We start from the raw sequence: 15,388 nt of genomic DNA, 5'->3' as shown, positions 1-15,388 counted from the left end.
ATGATAGATGGCTTACACGAGGTTCATGTGAAATTTCAAAAAGGGGTGAGCGTCGACATGTACCACTAAAGAATAAAATCCTCTCCAACAAAAATAATCAGATCTTGAGACTTGCGTAGGTCACTCGCCCGGAGAGGACTTTCAATGATATTTCAAGATGCAGTGATTTCAATACCTATGATACACAACTTCAGGGAAATTTTACTGATACTCAAATCATTTACTATAAAGTATCAATATCACGAGAGATAAATAAATAACAGAAGTAGTGAATATCATAAGAAATAGCCCCTCCAAATTTAGAAGTCCTGTACAGAGTTACGTTGCTGGTTTTTTTTAAAAAAAAAAGGGTGAGCGTTGACATGTACTCCCTCCGTTCCAAAAAGAATAACTCTCTGGGATTTTTCAGACAGATTAGGGGTAAATGAAAAAGACACATATACCCTTAGGTAGTTCAGTTTGCATATAGAAAATGGAGAAAATATGTTCCATTTAATCATGCATAAACAAGATCAGCACGCCAAATTATGCATGCATAAAATTTAAATTATAGAACGTCATATTTTTTGGGACAAATTTTGAATGCCAAAATATCATTCTTTTTAGGATAGAGTGAGTACCTACACAAAATCATTCAAGAAAAAGGATTTATCTGTATAATTCAGTTGCATCCACTTGAGACCCGGATCAACTATGGATAAAAAAACCTCAAAACACACTTGAGAGCCGGATCAAACTGTGTATTGAAAAAAAAATCAAAATACTTGGTTGTAATGAAGCTGCATGAGTGTGATATGTGATGTATGTAAATTGCGAAGTATCTTAGAAAGGTTCATTTGATAACTTGCTTGGACCGCTTTTTGCTCAAATTGTGATCGCCCAAATGAAAACTAGTCAGATCTTTTAGCTTGCCAATCGAGGTCACTAGCCCGGTGTGGACTCCGCGAATACGCACACGTCAGCACCCACCGGAATACGTGACTGTTTTAATAACAAATTAACCGGAATGCTGGACTAGCTAGCAACTAGGTCCCGTTTGGGAAAGAGCCCCGCAGCTAATTGAGTAGAATTCATTGATCCTGTTGTGCTACAGTAAATATGAGCTAATTAATTAGCTATGACTTATGAAATTAGTTTTGCAATTAGCTCATATTTAATTATTTTAATTAGCATCTAAATATCAAACTAATTTTTAGTCCGTAGTCTTCGAATGGACCATCGCCGTGGTCCGTCCGTCCGCTCCCGCTGCGCGCAGCCTGGATGCAACTACTGACTGGCGTGCGCTCACGTTGGCTTTGGCTGCCATACATCCACTGATCCTTCCGCACCAGCGCCCCGGTCCAGAGCTAGCTTTAGCTTAGCTTGCGGATCGATCGCCCGGTCCGATTCAGTCCAAGTCCTCGAACTGAAAAGGAAGGGACAGGGGTGTCTCTGCTCCGATCGCGCTTTGTTCTGGCGCGTCCGCCTTTATTCCCGGCCGATTAAAAAAATAGATCTTTACCATACACAATACTACCTTATACTAATGTTTGAAAAAGAACTTGTATGTAAGGATCCCACTGTTGAAATTAATTGTATACTACTACAACCTTAAGCTATAGTATAAGTAGTATGCATGAGTAGTATGGGTAGTATATGTTAGACTTAATCTTGTTGTACGTGTTGGTTTATATTCAGTGCATCGTTGAGTTCAAGTTAAGGCCCCGTTTGGTAGAGCTTCGGCTTCTCATAAAACGGCTTCGGCTTCGACTTTTTCGGTGGAGTGGCTTTTTTAGTGAAGCTGAAGCCGTTTTGCAAAACATTTGGTAAAACGGCTTCTCAATGGCAATATATGTAATTTTATGATCACTTAATGCTTGGAGAGGGAGGAGAAGCCGGTGAAGCCACTTTTTTCGGCTTCTCCTCTCTAGTGTAAGTCGTTTTGCGGCTTCTCCCCGACTTTGGTGGTGAAGCCGTTTTGAAATTGACCCTTTGGTAGAGCTTCACCAAAAAGTCGGTGGAGAAGCACTTTGAGAAGCCCTACCAAACGGGGCCTTAGTAGTGTTCGTGTCTGTCGTGCAGCATGGCGTAGTGGCCAGGACCTGCAAGTGCAAGCAGATCGGCAGCCATGACGTGAGTGTGAGTATGTGTTGTGGTGTGCGGCCAGGTGCCTGGTCGAGACATGGCGAGTGCTTAGGAGAAAATCAGCAGATGCATGTGTTTGTTAGTCTGATCAGTCATGCAGGCGCACGTTGGCTTGGAGTTGTGGCCAAGTCTAAGTGAACGAGTCATGGCGAGAAAAGTGGATCAGATAGCTCATGCATGTAGTCGTTAGTGGTGATCTGCATGTAGAGAGATGTGCCTTGCATGTAGGAAGGTGATTAGTGACCACGGGAGAGTTTGGTCGGGTCGTACGGCCAGACGTGGCTCAACCAGTGTGTGCGTGCGTGTTTATTTAAGTCGTTGTAATCACCGCGTTCATCAGGCTGTGGTGAAGAGAATAGAGGAGCTGTGGGCGCTGGTGTGCAGTGCCGTGAAAAAGAGACTCCTCGTGTGTGCCTCTGCTTGTGAATGTGTACGTGTTTACCATACACAGAGTGATCATAAGAGTTTCGCGAGTTCGTGAGGAGATTGATAGATTTGGTCATTTCCAACAGTACAGGGGTATAATTGAAAATATGTAAAATGGCATTGTTAGAATATATCAAATACTCCTCGTCTTAATTATCCTCATCTTCTTACCTTTCACTCCTCGTCTCTTCGTTTCCAATCGCTCGCACGCACACTGGGCTGGCGGCGGCGACTCCGTGGGGGCGGCGGCGACGCGGCGGCGACTCCGCAGCTGGAGGCGGTGAGGAAGAAGGAGGTCAGGTACGAGAAGATCCGGACCATCGAGAAGGGCCACCGGCGGCACTTCCACGACGACATCACCGTCGTCGTGCTGTTCCTCGACAGGTGCAGGTCCGGATCGGAGGACATCGACGGCACCTACGCGCCCGTCGACGTCTTCTCCTGCAGCCCCGCCGGCGACCACGAGGACCCGACCAGGCCCGTCCTGCGTTGAGGTTGGTCTCGGATTCTCGGCTGGTGCTCCTCGTGCTATCCAGAGATTGATGAACATACTGTTCTTTCTTTCTTTCGGTGCTTGATCCGATCGCTCTCTAAACGAGAGGTACACGTGAATCGAGCCGTTTCCCGTTCAAGGAGAATTTGCCTGCAAAGAAATGCTATTATCGAATCGAACATACTGTGTCGTAAACGTACTGTCATCCTTCATCAGTTCCTTCTTTCGTTTTAAGAGAATGTGAATGTTCTACTGCACTCCAACGATCCTGCTTTCTAGTATCTGTTCTTCCCGGTGTTTTTCATAGCCGCCGGCGGCGAGCTCCTTGAGACGAGTGAGCAGCGAAAATATATGTCGTGCTAATTATAATTTTACCCGTACAAAAAATAGTCTATACTCTATACTACCACCAGATAGTATTGTGCACGTAAAATAGCTCAAAAAAGGCAAAGCTTTGCCCCACTAGCTAAGCAAATTCGGCGTAATCCTGCGCCACCCCCGGGGTCGGGGGTATATATCGGGCGCCTCCCCTGCCAGACCTTCCCTACGACATCGACGGCAGCTGAAACACACAGAGGCACAGGGAGATCGATCGATCGGTGTTCAAGAGAAAGAGTCAGTGGTTGGCTTGGTTGGTTTCTGATTATTCTTGGTGGCCATGGCAATGGCACAGCAAGCGAGCTTGTCCTGCTCGACTTGGAGAGAGCTCACCAACACGAGCTGGTGAGTGCTCGATCCCAACGCGATCGATCGATCGATCGATAGATCACTTGTTAGCTGTGTTGATTCTTGATGCAGCTCGATCCAGGAATGTCTGTTCTGATCCAGATAATTGCATTCTTATCGCAGGAGGGACGACGACTACAGGCGCATGGTGATGGCGTACCTGATCGAGGCGGTGTACCTGCTGGAGCTGGAGCGGCAGGAGCGCCGGGACGCGGCGGCGGTGGCGCAGCAGTGGTGGAAGCCGTTCCAGTACCGCCTGGCGCACGAGCTGGTGGACGACCGCGACGGCGCCATCTTCGAGCGCGACCACCACGCGGACGCCGCCGGCCGGCCCAGCCCCAGCGGCGCCCCGAGCGCCGTCGTCGCGTTCCGGGGCACGCTCCTGCGCGCGCCCACCATCCGCCGCGACGTCGAGGACGAGCTCCGCCTCCTGGCCCGGAACAGCCTCCGGGGCTCCGCGCGCCTCGCGCGCGCCCTGCAGGCGCTCAGGGCCACCATCGACAGGTTCGGCTCCGAGAACGTGTGCGTCTGCGGCCACTCCCTGGGCGCCGGCTTCGCGCGCCAGGTCGGCCGGATGCTCACGGCCTCGTCGCCGCGGCACCCGCGCCAGCACCAGCAGCAGCAGCAGCAGGCGGCCGCCGCCGCCGCCGCCGCGTCGGTCGAGTTCCACCTCTTCAACGCGCCCTACCTGTCCCTGCCCATGGGTGTCAGGAGCGTGGTCAAGACGGCGGACTGCCTGCTCAAGGCGCTCCGCTCCGGCGCCGCCACCGTCGGCAGGTGGCACGGCAAGGCGCTCCGCAACGTGGCCTACGCCAACTGCATCCTCGGCTACACCAGGCTCGAGAGCAGCAGGAAGTTGTGACTTGTGAGGATCGGATGCGATGCCGATGCTGACCTGACCCCGTTGCACGAACCAAACTGTACCTACGCGATCAAGACCTGTGTGTGTGTGTATGAATCTGATCATCATCTTGTAGAAATTCAATTCTAGGAGACGAATAAGCATCTGTCCGGAGGATATGCAAGGCTTTGCATGCGTGCTTTGCTTTGTACGGCGTAAGAAAAAAAAATCGACAGTCTGAGAATTGTGAATTATTAATAGTAGCAGATATGTTCTTCATGGATGTGCCCCCAAACTGTCGTGTTTGCAAGTAAAATCGATTGCTGAAAACCGGAGGAAATCATGGGTAAACTGTGATCAGAACAAACGTAGGAGTAAAGGACTAGCGAACATGATTTCTTCTACCAAAAATTCCTTTTTGATTGGTTTGTAGAGCGATGGGCCTAACTTTTTTTTTCACAGGCACTTATTTCATTAAGAGGAAAGAAATAAGTTTACATAGAAGGACAATCTGTCATCCAGGAATGATGACATGCCCCATGTACAGGAAACATTGTTAGCTAATTACATGTGCACCATTGTGCGACCAAATTGCTACATCATTTGTGGGTGGTTCGTTCTGCATAAAAGGCAAAAGGTTTTTTATCGTCCAGCGATCCATGTCCAGGCTTCCTCCGTTATCTTGTGAACCAGCTGCGTCACTGTTCTGTCCTCTCTGTTGAAAGTCCTTGCATTTCGCTCTAGCCAGATGCACCAGGCGATCAAGATGACAGCCGAGTCCAGGGACTTTCCATCTGCTTTGTTGACCTGCTTCCTTGATGTCATCCACCAGTCTGCCAAAGTTGTATCTGCTATCAACGGTGCCCTCGAGCCAGTCCTGGATAATATGCAATACCACACCTATCTAGAATAAGAGCAACCGATGATCAGGTGGTTGATCGTCTCCGGTTCTTGTCCGCAGAGAGTGCAGGCGTCATCATCCTGTAGGTTGTGTCTCTTTCATCTTGAGGCCGTCCAGCAGCGACCATGTAGAGCGAGCCACAAGAAGAACTTACATTTGGCGGGTGCTCTCGTCTTCCAGAGTTTTCACTCTAGGGATCGCATACTGACCAATGAAAAACGCCTTATATGCTGAAGCTGTGGTGAAACATTGGTCTGCTGTCCATTTCCAGAGTACTCTGTCCTGAACATTGTCATGAAGTGTGATCCCTCTCAGTCTCCCCCAGATGTTTAGGTAATCAAGCAACACTTGGACCGTGAGATCTCCCGTGATGTCCCTGACACATCTTTGTTCTTGAAGGCCCTCATGAACAGTTCTTCGCTTCTGTAGTCTGGGCCAAACAGCTTGAAGTAAGCAAGGAGCAATTTCGGCTATTCATAGGCCATCAATCCACCTATCGACCCAAAATAGTGCTTGCTTGCCATTTCCAATTTGTGTGGTTGTGGAATAGAAGAACATACGCTATACCAGTGGTTCCACCGCCTCAGGCAAGGCAGCCCAGACTCTTGAATTATTCACCTTCTTTAACCAGAGCCATCTCATTCGGAGAGCATATCCCATAATTTGTAGGTTTGTGATCCCGAGACCGCCAATATCAAGAGGTCGGCAAACTTTTGGACAAGCTAGAAGACACTTTCCCCCTGCAACCATTTCAGTGTCGTTCCACAAGAATGCCCTTCTGCGTCTATCAATGCATTGATGGCCCATGGAGATATAGATATCACAATGGCTGTGTGCATGGGAACTGCGGACATCTTAACTTTCACCATCACTGCATGATCGGCCTTATTCATCATCTTTGCTTTCCACATTGGTAGGCCTTCGCTTACCTTGTCAATTAGGGACACAAGATCATTTTTGTGCAGGCTCTTAGGAGATAAAGGAATTCCAAGATACTTGCAAGGAAAAGCCTGTAGGCAACCAGGAAAAAACCTTAGCAACGTAGTTGTATTCGGGAGGTCACATTGGATAGGAGAGATAAGGCACTTGTCCATATTTGTACACAACCCAGACGCTGCACCAAATAGGTCCAGAACTACCCCTGTGGCCACCAGGTCTTGCTGCACTAGAGAGATGAATAGAACGACATCATCTGCGTAGAGAAAGGCTCTTTGTTGAATGCTGGTATTGCCAAGAGGTGACAGGATGCCTTCTGTATCAGTCGATGTGATCATAGAATTGAGAGCTTCCATTGCAAGAACAAACAACATGGGGGAGAGTGGGTCGCCCTATCTCAACCCCCTGGCATGACAGATCCTTCTCCCAGGCGAGCCATTTACAATAATTCTAGAACTAGCTTTGGAAAGGATCAAACTAATCCAATTTAGCCAGCGTCTTGTGAACCCCATGTGTTTCAAAATTCACAGCAAGAAGGTCCAGTTTACAGAGTCAAAAGCTTTGGAGATGTCAAGCTTGACCAAGGCACATGGTGTCTTTCGTTGATGAAGGAGCTTAGCTGATAGCTGCACCTCTCGAAAGTTGTCATGTAACAAGCGACCTTTAATGAAAGCACTTTGATTTACCCGAACTAGATCATGTAGCTTTGGTGCTAATCTGTTGGCTAGGACCTTGGTGAAGAGTTTGGAGAAACTATGTATCAACCTGATGGGGGCAGTGATCTCCAACTCGCAAAGCATCCGGCTTCTTGCGAATGAGGACCAGATAAGCCTGATTTAGAAGATGAAGGTTGCTGCTATCAAGAGTCCATAGGGCATGGAAGGCACGCATCACATCATGTTTAATGATTGGCTGGGCTGTTTTGTAGAAGAATCCCGTAAAGCTATCAAGTTCAGGGGCCTTGTCTGGTGGAAGTTCCTGAATCGTTCTCCAGACTTCTTCCTCTGAAAAATAGAAACCAGCGGTAGCCAAGTCAACCGAGGGGATGCCCAAGCATTGGAAGTCTAGAGAGACCATTGGGGTGGTGGCCATCACAAGCAGGTCATCGAAGTGCTGAAAGACAACCGCAACCTTGTCTTCTTCGTGAATCATGTCTAGATCCCCTACTTTGAAAGACTGAATGTAGCTCTTCTTGTTACGATGACATGCTTGCATGTGAAAGAACTTTGTACTTGTGTCGTCTTCTGCTATGAAAGAAATACGTGATCTTTGACGGGTGATTGTCCGTAGCAGGGAGGCAAGGCCAAGGCATTTAAGCTTCATCTTGTTGCGCAATGTTCTTTCATGAGGCGCTAGGGTTCTAGATTCCTGGGCCACATCAAATCTAAGCACCAGTTCTTTGGCAATTGCCATTTGTAGTCGGATACTCCCCACATGCTTAGCACTCCATCTCTTCAAGACGACCGTTGTGCTCCGCAGTTTATGATTTAGTGTCCGAAAAGCATCAGCTTCTAACCAGGGTAGTGGGCGCATCCATGCTTCTTCGATTGTTTGCATGTATCATTCATATCTCGGCCAGATGGATTCAAAGCGAAAGCATTTGAAGATGTTGGGGACACTATCAGTCTGCAGGAGCAATGGGGTGTGATCCGAGCACTGTGTAGAGAGGGCTCGTAGACTATGATCTGTAAAGCGCGACGCCCAATCCTCAAACACGAATACCCTATCAATTCTTTCCATGGTTGGATCTATTATTTCATTGCTCCATGTGAATAATCGACCTTATAGGTGTAGTTCTTGGAGCTCAAGATTGTCAAGAAAGCGTCTAAAACGACCCATCATTCTTCTATCCAGACGAGAGTTGTTTTTATCTTCAGCTTTATAAATAAGGTTGAAGTCTCCACACAACATCCATCTACCTGTGCAGCCATTTTTGATGTCATGAAGATCAGAGAGGAATTGTATTTTTTCTTAATCAGATTGTGGGCCATAGACACATGTGATCCACCAGTCATCATATGTTGTCAGCAACCTAACCTTTGTTGTCACTGAGTTGGGCTGAAAAATTGGACAAGACACTTCCCAGGTCTGTCATCTCCAAGCTAAAAGCACACCCCCAGAAGTATTTGTTGCAGGTAGAGCATGGAAATCAAAATCCGGTCCCAGAAGATCTAAAACCAGCGCCTCACTACAATCCTCAAGCTTAGTTTCTTGTAGGGTTACAAGGGAAACATGCTCTTGAGCAACCAGATCATGTACCACGTTTTTTCTAGCTCTTGAGTTGAGCCCACATACATTCCAGATTAACAGGTTTTCACCAATCATTTTAACAAGTTGTGCGACCAGAGGAGTTACAACCAAAAGGGCAGAGCTCATGGCTTGACCTCCGCTGCTGCCGCGCTAAAAAGTGGCCGACCATCAGGAATTAACTCATCTAACGCTTCACATTGTGAAACTAGCAGGGTGTTGGTGAAGACTTGGAGGAATTGTTCGAAGGCCGCAGCATCTAGAGGCCCTGAGGCCGATGAGATACCCAACTTCTTCATGAGAATGTTCTGCGTGTGAAGCGTTGGATTTGTCGCTCGATGCCTTGATTTCTTAGCCAACCTTTCGCTCCTCCTGATCGTTGAGGCAGGAGATTGGGATGGCATGCGGGCTTTGCGCCGCGGGGGCTGCTGCTCCAGCATGACCGGCGACCGCACCCTGCAAATGGAATTTGCGAAATCAGCGATGGCGTTTTTTACTGGTGTAGATGTGTCTGGTGGAAAGTGGAAAGGCGATGTTTGGGAGGAGCCTCTGGTGACAGTGACAAAAGTATCATGTGGTGAAGCTGGCAAATCAGGGAGCGGGGAATCATCAAACTGTATCGCTTCGAGGTTGGCACGGTCATGATCTGTTTCATTTTCAGTGATGTCCCTTGATTGCGACCCCACCTGGATAGGTGGCTGAGGAGTGCTTGAATCAACACCCATCTCATGCAGTTGCGGCATTGAATTGAGCACATCGCATGTTGGAGCACGATCAGTATTAAAAGGCCCAAGGGAGGCATCAGGTAGAGGCGTTGGTCCCCCCTATTCGGTCGCCAGCGCAGCAGGTTGCATGTGCCTGGTTAAAGCACCATGGGGCTATCGTGAGGAGGGGTCCTGGATGTCTTGCAGTCCCCCCTCTTGCGACCCAAACTGATTTTTTTGCATCGAGTGCAGGCTCACATCAGGATGTAGAATCAATTTTTCTGCATGTTTTTTAGACACAGACATTGTTTCCCACATTATCGGGTCAGAGTCAAAGCTTCTCACATAGCAATCGTTGTTCTGAACAATACAGTAGAAAGCAGTATCACTGATCTTTCCATCCAGAGCCTTTGCCTTACTATCATCATGCCTAGGCGAGGCTTAGCGGCCCTCCTTTGGCTGCAGGAATTTGCCTTCATCTTCAGAATCTAGTTCTGTGGAGGATTTCTTTTACAGCGACCAAAGCGAAGTAGAGAAGGCAGGGACCAGACCCTAGGTGGCTAGGTAGCCACCACCATGGAAAATGGTGGTCCCCACCCGGGGCCAAGGGCGAGGCCTCCACATGTGCCATCAGACGCATTTGGGAACCTTGTTTTCCTCGGCCATGGGTACTTCCTGCTGCGATGACTGAACCTCAGATAATCCTCATCTTCAGAGCTGTCAAAATTATCTGGAGGCATGCCGTCGTCTGAGGAGTCGGTGTAGTTGTTCCAATCTTGCAACTCAACAATCCAAATGGCAACTCTGTACCATAGACTATCATTGTTTGGAATGAATAAGCTCTTCTAGCTTCAGGAAAAGACCACATTCAACATATGGGGATGGTAGTTCTGGTATAAAAATTAATTTCTCTTTTGGAATGATATCTGCGTGGATACACCAGCAGGCAATGAACATGGAAGCCAGATTCTTCCCTGCTAAGTTAGCATGGGCTTCTACCAAATCAAAGCAGGCCGAGGCAAGAATGCTTTGAGCAGTGTCTATGTTGCGAGCGTGTGCTGGGATGCCTCTAAGCTCAACGAGAACTCTAAACCGCAGGGAAGCAAAACCTGTTGTTGCCTGGCGTCGCCATCATCTCCAAATTAGCTGGAAAGGCGCTTCAGGGGGGAGGTCTGAATGTAGGATTCTCTCCGCAACCATTGGTGTACTGAACTCCACCAGGAAGTCTTCTGGTTCAGTCCGGTTGATTGAGTGTTCTTCCAAAATGACATTGAGAAATTTCTCAAGCACACGACCAAGCTGCATCATTGTTACCTTTAGGCGCGCCCCCCAATCATCGCGACCAATGCACAGGATGACAGGCGAGCCTCACGGCTGTCAATCCTCTACGACCTTGGGATGACGCACATTTCAATTGCAAGCTAGTGAGATGGGTCACCAAAAGGCCTTGGTGACGGCGGAGGAGAGACTGACATGCCTTCCGGGCCTAGAGAAGGAGGTGCGCAGACTACCGGCGGAGGGGAGTCTCGGTGACCAGTAGATTGCGAGTGCGCCGATCTTGTGGCGTTTGAGCAAGTTGAGCGACCACGCCCCTGGCCAACCTGTGCTTGGGGACGACCTGGAACTGGAGGCCGCCGTTGGGGAGGTGGCGGAGTGCGCCTGCGAGGCTACGGCGGAGAGCGGCCTCGCTTGCAGTGACACAACCGGTGGCCCTCTCGCTTGCAACGGATGCATCTGGAGGGGTTTCTACAAGCCGCGGGGACGTGTTCTGTAGCAAAGCAGTTAAAACAGCGGTCGACCAAACCCGTCGGCGCCGGTCGTGAAGCTGGGGTGTCAAAGGAGCATTAGCAGGCAACCTTCTGACGCGCATTAGCAGGCGACCTTGCCAGGGAGTCTTGGCCTTCTGAGGAAGGTGAAGAAGATGCACTGTAGCGCAGCCAATCTGAGGTCCCTCCTGGCGGCGCAGCCAATCTGAGGTCCCTCCTGGCGGCGCATCCATCCGCCGCTCGTAGGGAGTGGCCAAGGGGTTGAGGAGGAGGGAGTAGGAGAATGCGGCGCTGGGGAACTTGGCGCTGGGGTGTCAAAGGTGCTTGCTGGAGGAGGGCCCTCTTCGTCGCTGAGCTCCTCTCCGGATTTGGGTGCACCGGTGGGGGGGGGGGGGGGGGGGGGGGGGGCGCCGGGTGGAGGTGGACGTCGGGACATGGCTGGCACTGGCGATTTAGGGTGGGGAAGGGGGTGGACGCCGGGGCCGGTTGGGGCGTGGGGCTTAGAGAGAGAAATTAGAGAGAGGTTTTTTCTGAGCTGTGCGATGGGCCCAACTTTGCAGCATTAATCTCAAGGCATGTCTCGACGGCATCAAGATTCAGTCCTCGATCTCCATGATGTTAAGCCTTTTGGAGTTACTAGCAGCCGGACATTCGATAATTTTTTTATATCGGACGGTCCATTGCAACACCGAAACAAACTACGTGCAACATTAGAATTTTATATTTGCAACATCAAAAGAAACATTCAAAAAATAGCTCTTTCTGTTCAGAGAAAAATTCCACCACAACATCAAGTATATGTTTCGTGCAACATTTTAAAGCAGATAACAGTCAAATTTGAGCTCATATGAGTGAAACATCAAAAAATAGAGTCTGCAACATAAGAAATCAACATTTGCAATATCAAAAATCAGCGATCGATGCATGAAACAAATCTCAAAATCATCCAAAATCGCGGCTGCAATATTGCGTAATCGGACCTGCAACATCACGAGATCAAAACCACAACATGGTGGAGGAGCATCGGTGCCAGCCGTGCAGCCGCCGCCCAATCCTTCCCCGCTCGGATCTCGCCAGGGTCGGGGAGAGGGCCACCGGATCCGGGAGCGTTGGGCGCTCCCAGTTGGTTGAGGACGCCGGAGTGGGGGGAGGGGCGCCGCCAGGGTGGGGGACGAGGTTCCCGGAGTGGAGGAGCGCGCCGCCACCGGGGTGGACGAGGAGGACGCCGTGGTAGGGGAGCGCGCCGCCGTCGGGGTGGGGGACGAGGCCACCGGGGTGCGGGACGAGCCTACCAGGGTTGGGGAGCATGCCGCCGCCGGGATGGATGAGGCATACGTCGGAATGGAAGGTTGAAGAAGAAAAGGGATGGGGAAGAAAAAAACGGTAGAAACAGATAAGGAACAGAGCGGTGGGGAGCGTCCGACCGTCCAGACGCCCTGACCATAGCGTTTTCGTAAGCCTTTTCGAATTAGAAAGATGATGCCCGTTACAAACAGATACCACACTCACACTGCCCTGATCACATTTCTATCACACGATCTCCAGATCGCTTTGAGTCCAGTCGATGTGCCTGGCAACAAGCCTCAGCATGTCGGACAAAGCTGTCGGATCTCATCGGTCGATCGGCAGACGGTCGTGGCGGGGTAGCATCCTATTGTTATGTCGCGTGAGGGTCTATTTGGCAATAAGGTGTTAAAGTTTAACACCCGTCACATCAGATGTTTGGATGCTAATTAGAAGTATTAAACATAGGCTAATTACAAAACTAATTGCACAGATGGAGTGTAATTTGCGAGACGAATCTATTAAGCCTAATTAGTCCATAATTTAACAATGTGGTGCTACAGTAACCATTTGCTATTTCAAGCAGCTATCATGGGACGGGGGCCATATGCAGACTATTATGGACCTCTCTTTTTCATTCTTGTTTTCTTTTGTTTTCCAGTTTTGCGATAATTCTTCGTTCAAATTTCCTTGAACCTTGCTTGGCTTTTCAATCTCCCAATACTCCCCTGAACACGTTTTTTGTTGTAAAAACTTGGAACGATGAAATTTCACATTTGAAACTTGGGTGAAAAATACCAAAGTATCTTTTTAGAAACTCGGCCTGAAACTTACTGTTTATCTTTTCATATTCATTTTGAAACTTCTATGAAACATGAGATTATTTCCCCTGAAACCCCAGAGTCTCAGAACTTGTCTACCTAGAACTTTCTCGAAACTTTCCGGAACGTGCCCATGGAAACTTCGGACTGAACTCAACCGCCATACCGTTGGAACGGGAGACCCGTAGTCGCCCTCACATTTGACACGAGCATTATCACCGCCAAAAGACAACACGCCTTTTAGACCGACCGGCCCCGCCTGCTGACCCCACGTCGGTGAGCACACTACGCTTGGCCTTCCACCTGAGTAAGTGGGTGGGGACACGGCGACTCCTTTTGGCTGCCAACGCGAGCTCAGTCCGGGCCTCCGGGGTCCATCGTCCATGCGCTCACATGCAGCGCACCCACGGCGCGCGACCACGAAGATGGCCGGCGAAAGCAACGACAACCCCCGCCCGCATGAGACACAGGAGGAACGTACGGAGAAGCGCGACGAAGCAACCCGCAACCGGTGGCCGTGGCCGGTGCGGGGGCAGCCGCGGGCGCACGCGGCGGGAACGCAGGCCAGGACAGCGCCGCCGGCACGAGGGGGCTCTGCTTGCTTGCCTTTTGTTGGGTCATTGGGTGATTGATCGCCTGATTGGGCGGTGGGTGCGTGTGGCGCTTGCCGCCTTGCGCGTTTCTGGGAGACAACAGGGCGTTCCTGCCTGAGATTAGATGTCATGGCTGGGCTGGCTGGCGCCGGTGGAGGACAGAACAGGACAGGAACGGGTGCGGCGGATACAGCGTAGCGGTGATGACATGGAGTGGCCAACAGCTACGAGCAACCCAAAAAGAATTTGCAGTGACAGCCGGGTGAAACGTAACGGCTTTGTTCGTGTTCGTTGCATGCAGAGCCTTCACCCTGTTTTGGGTTGCCGTTGCTGCATTGGTCAAATGGACAGTGCTTGTCTCGGAGGACCCCTCTGTCCCTCTGTCACCATCTAGAATGTCTTCTCGCTTCTGGAAATCCCACTCTGAATCTGTCCTCTCTTTCTGTTTGCCGAGAACACCCGGCGGGAGCCTGCCCACTGCCCAGCAACATGCTGCACAGGAACACCTCTCATCGCGACGGATCCCAAGGGGAAGGGCCGTCCACGTCCACGTCGCTGTGTCCACGAGCAGGTCGCCTTCCGGAAGCAGCAGTACGTGCTCTGAATCGATCGAGCCCCAACAGCATGTTTCCCATCTGCTGATCTGCGCACCCAAGTCCATTCATCTGATCCTGTAGCGTCCGTTTGCAATGTGTCCGCAAGACAGGCGGCGCCGATGACGCCTCCGTCGGCGACGGCGCCGCGCGAGCCCCCGGAGCCTCCGGCGGAAAGGCGCGGCTTCGTGGTCGGATTGTAAGGCCACAACGGAGCTACCACCACCGACCTCATTCGGATTAATTTGTTGATGCCGAGAATGAAACAAAAAAAAAATTGTGGCACTGTTATTCTGACGACGACGCCGTTTTTCTTGCCATGTGATGCACCGTCATGGCGGTGTGCTGCTGCCGCCTCGCCGACGAGATGATCATGTGACACGGGGTATCATATCTCTGTACATTTTCATCGGTGGTTGTACATAATAATTTGAATGACGGATGATCGTGTTGAAAACGTGTACGCTAGGATTAGGCTGCATTTTCCCATCGCAGCTACGTCTCGCCTGTGCTCAGAACATCTGCTAATGAAAACCAAACGACAAATCCCCAAACCATACGCATCGTCAACTTTCTCTATCTGGTCCCATTCAAACACTTTCTGATCCCACTTTTCTCATCACGCCTCTCCCTAAGACTAAGGTCAAAAGTCCAACGAAGTTGTCCAAAGACACGAATGTTGATGTCAGTCGAAGCACCCCGAGAGTTCAAATGCTGGACGGAAAGAAACAGACAGTGCTACTTGAGATTTGAGACCTCGCGGTTCTGAATGAAAAATGCCCTGTTTCCCACCGCGTTCAATCTGGACAGTGGATCGTCCATCCAACGGTGCAGGCGCCACCCAGCTGTTTGCCACGAGCACGCGGTGCCTGGAGCCGCGGAAGTCACGGAACGCGGAAACCGACAAAGCCCGGCTCGGGTCCGGAACCCACC

At 50.2% G+C, this 15,388-nt stretch overlaps 1 protein-coding gene across 1 annotated transcript; it reads left to right on the top strand.

Annotated features, from left to right (window-relative positions):
* The first annotated feature begins 2,833 nt into the window (after nucleotides 1-2,833).
* LOC117837375 (GDSL esterase/lipase At4g10955) lies at nucleotides 2,834-4,889 on the top strand. The gene is made up of 2 exons (XM_034716991.2): nucleotides 2,834-3,766; nucleotides 3,893-4,889. The coding sequence occupies exons 1-2, from the start codon at nucleotides 3,702-3,704 to the stop codon at nucleotides 4,629-4,631; spliced, it is 804 nt and encodes a 267-aa protein (XP_034572882.1). The 5' UTR covers nucleotides 2,834-3,701; the 3' UTR covers nucleotides 4,632-4,889.
* The last annotated feature ends 10,499 nt before the right edge of the window (nucleotides 4,890-15,388 follow it).

The sequence above is a fragment of the Setaria viridis genome, chromosome 9 (genome assembly GCF_005286985.2).
Source record: "Setaria viridis chromosome 9, Setaria_viridis_v4.0, whole genome shotgun sequence".
In the NCBI taxonomy this organism is placed as follows: Eukaryota; Viridiplantae; Streptophyta; class Magnoliopsida; order Poales; family Poaceae; genus Setaria; species Setaria viridis.
The sequence above is the reverse complement of the archived record's forward strand: the minus strand, read 5'-3'. Positions and strand labels throughout refer to the sequence as shown.

Excerpts from the sequence above, each read along its gene's own strand:
- LOC117837375 (XM_034716991.2), top strand. The coding sequence starts at position 3,702 with ATGGCAATGGCACAGCAAGCGAGCTTGTCCTGCTCGACTTGGAGAGAG. Across the intron at positions 3,767-3,892 it reads GAGCTCACCAACACGAGCTG|GAGGGACGACGACTACAGGC; the intron begins GTGAGTGCTCGA and ends TTCTTATCGCAG.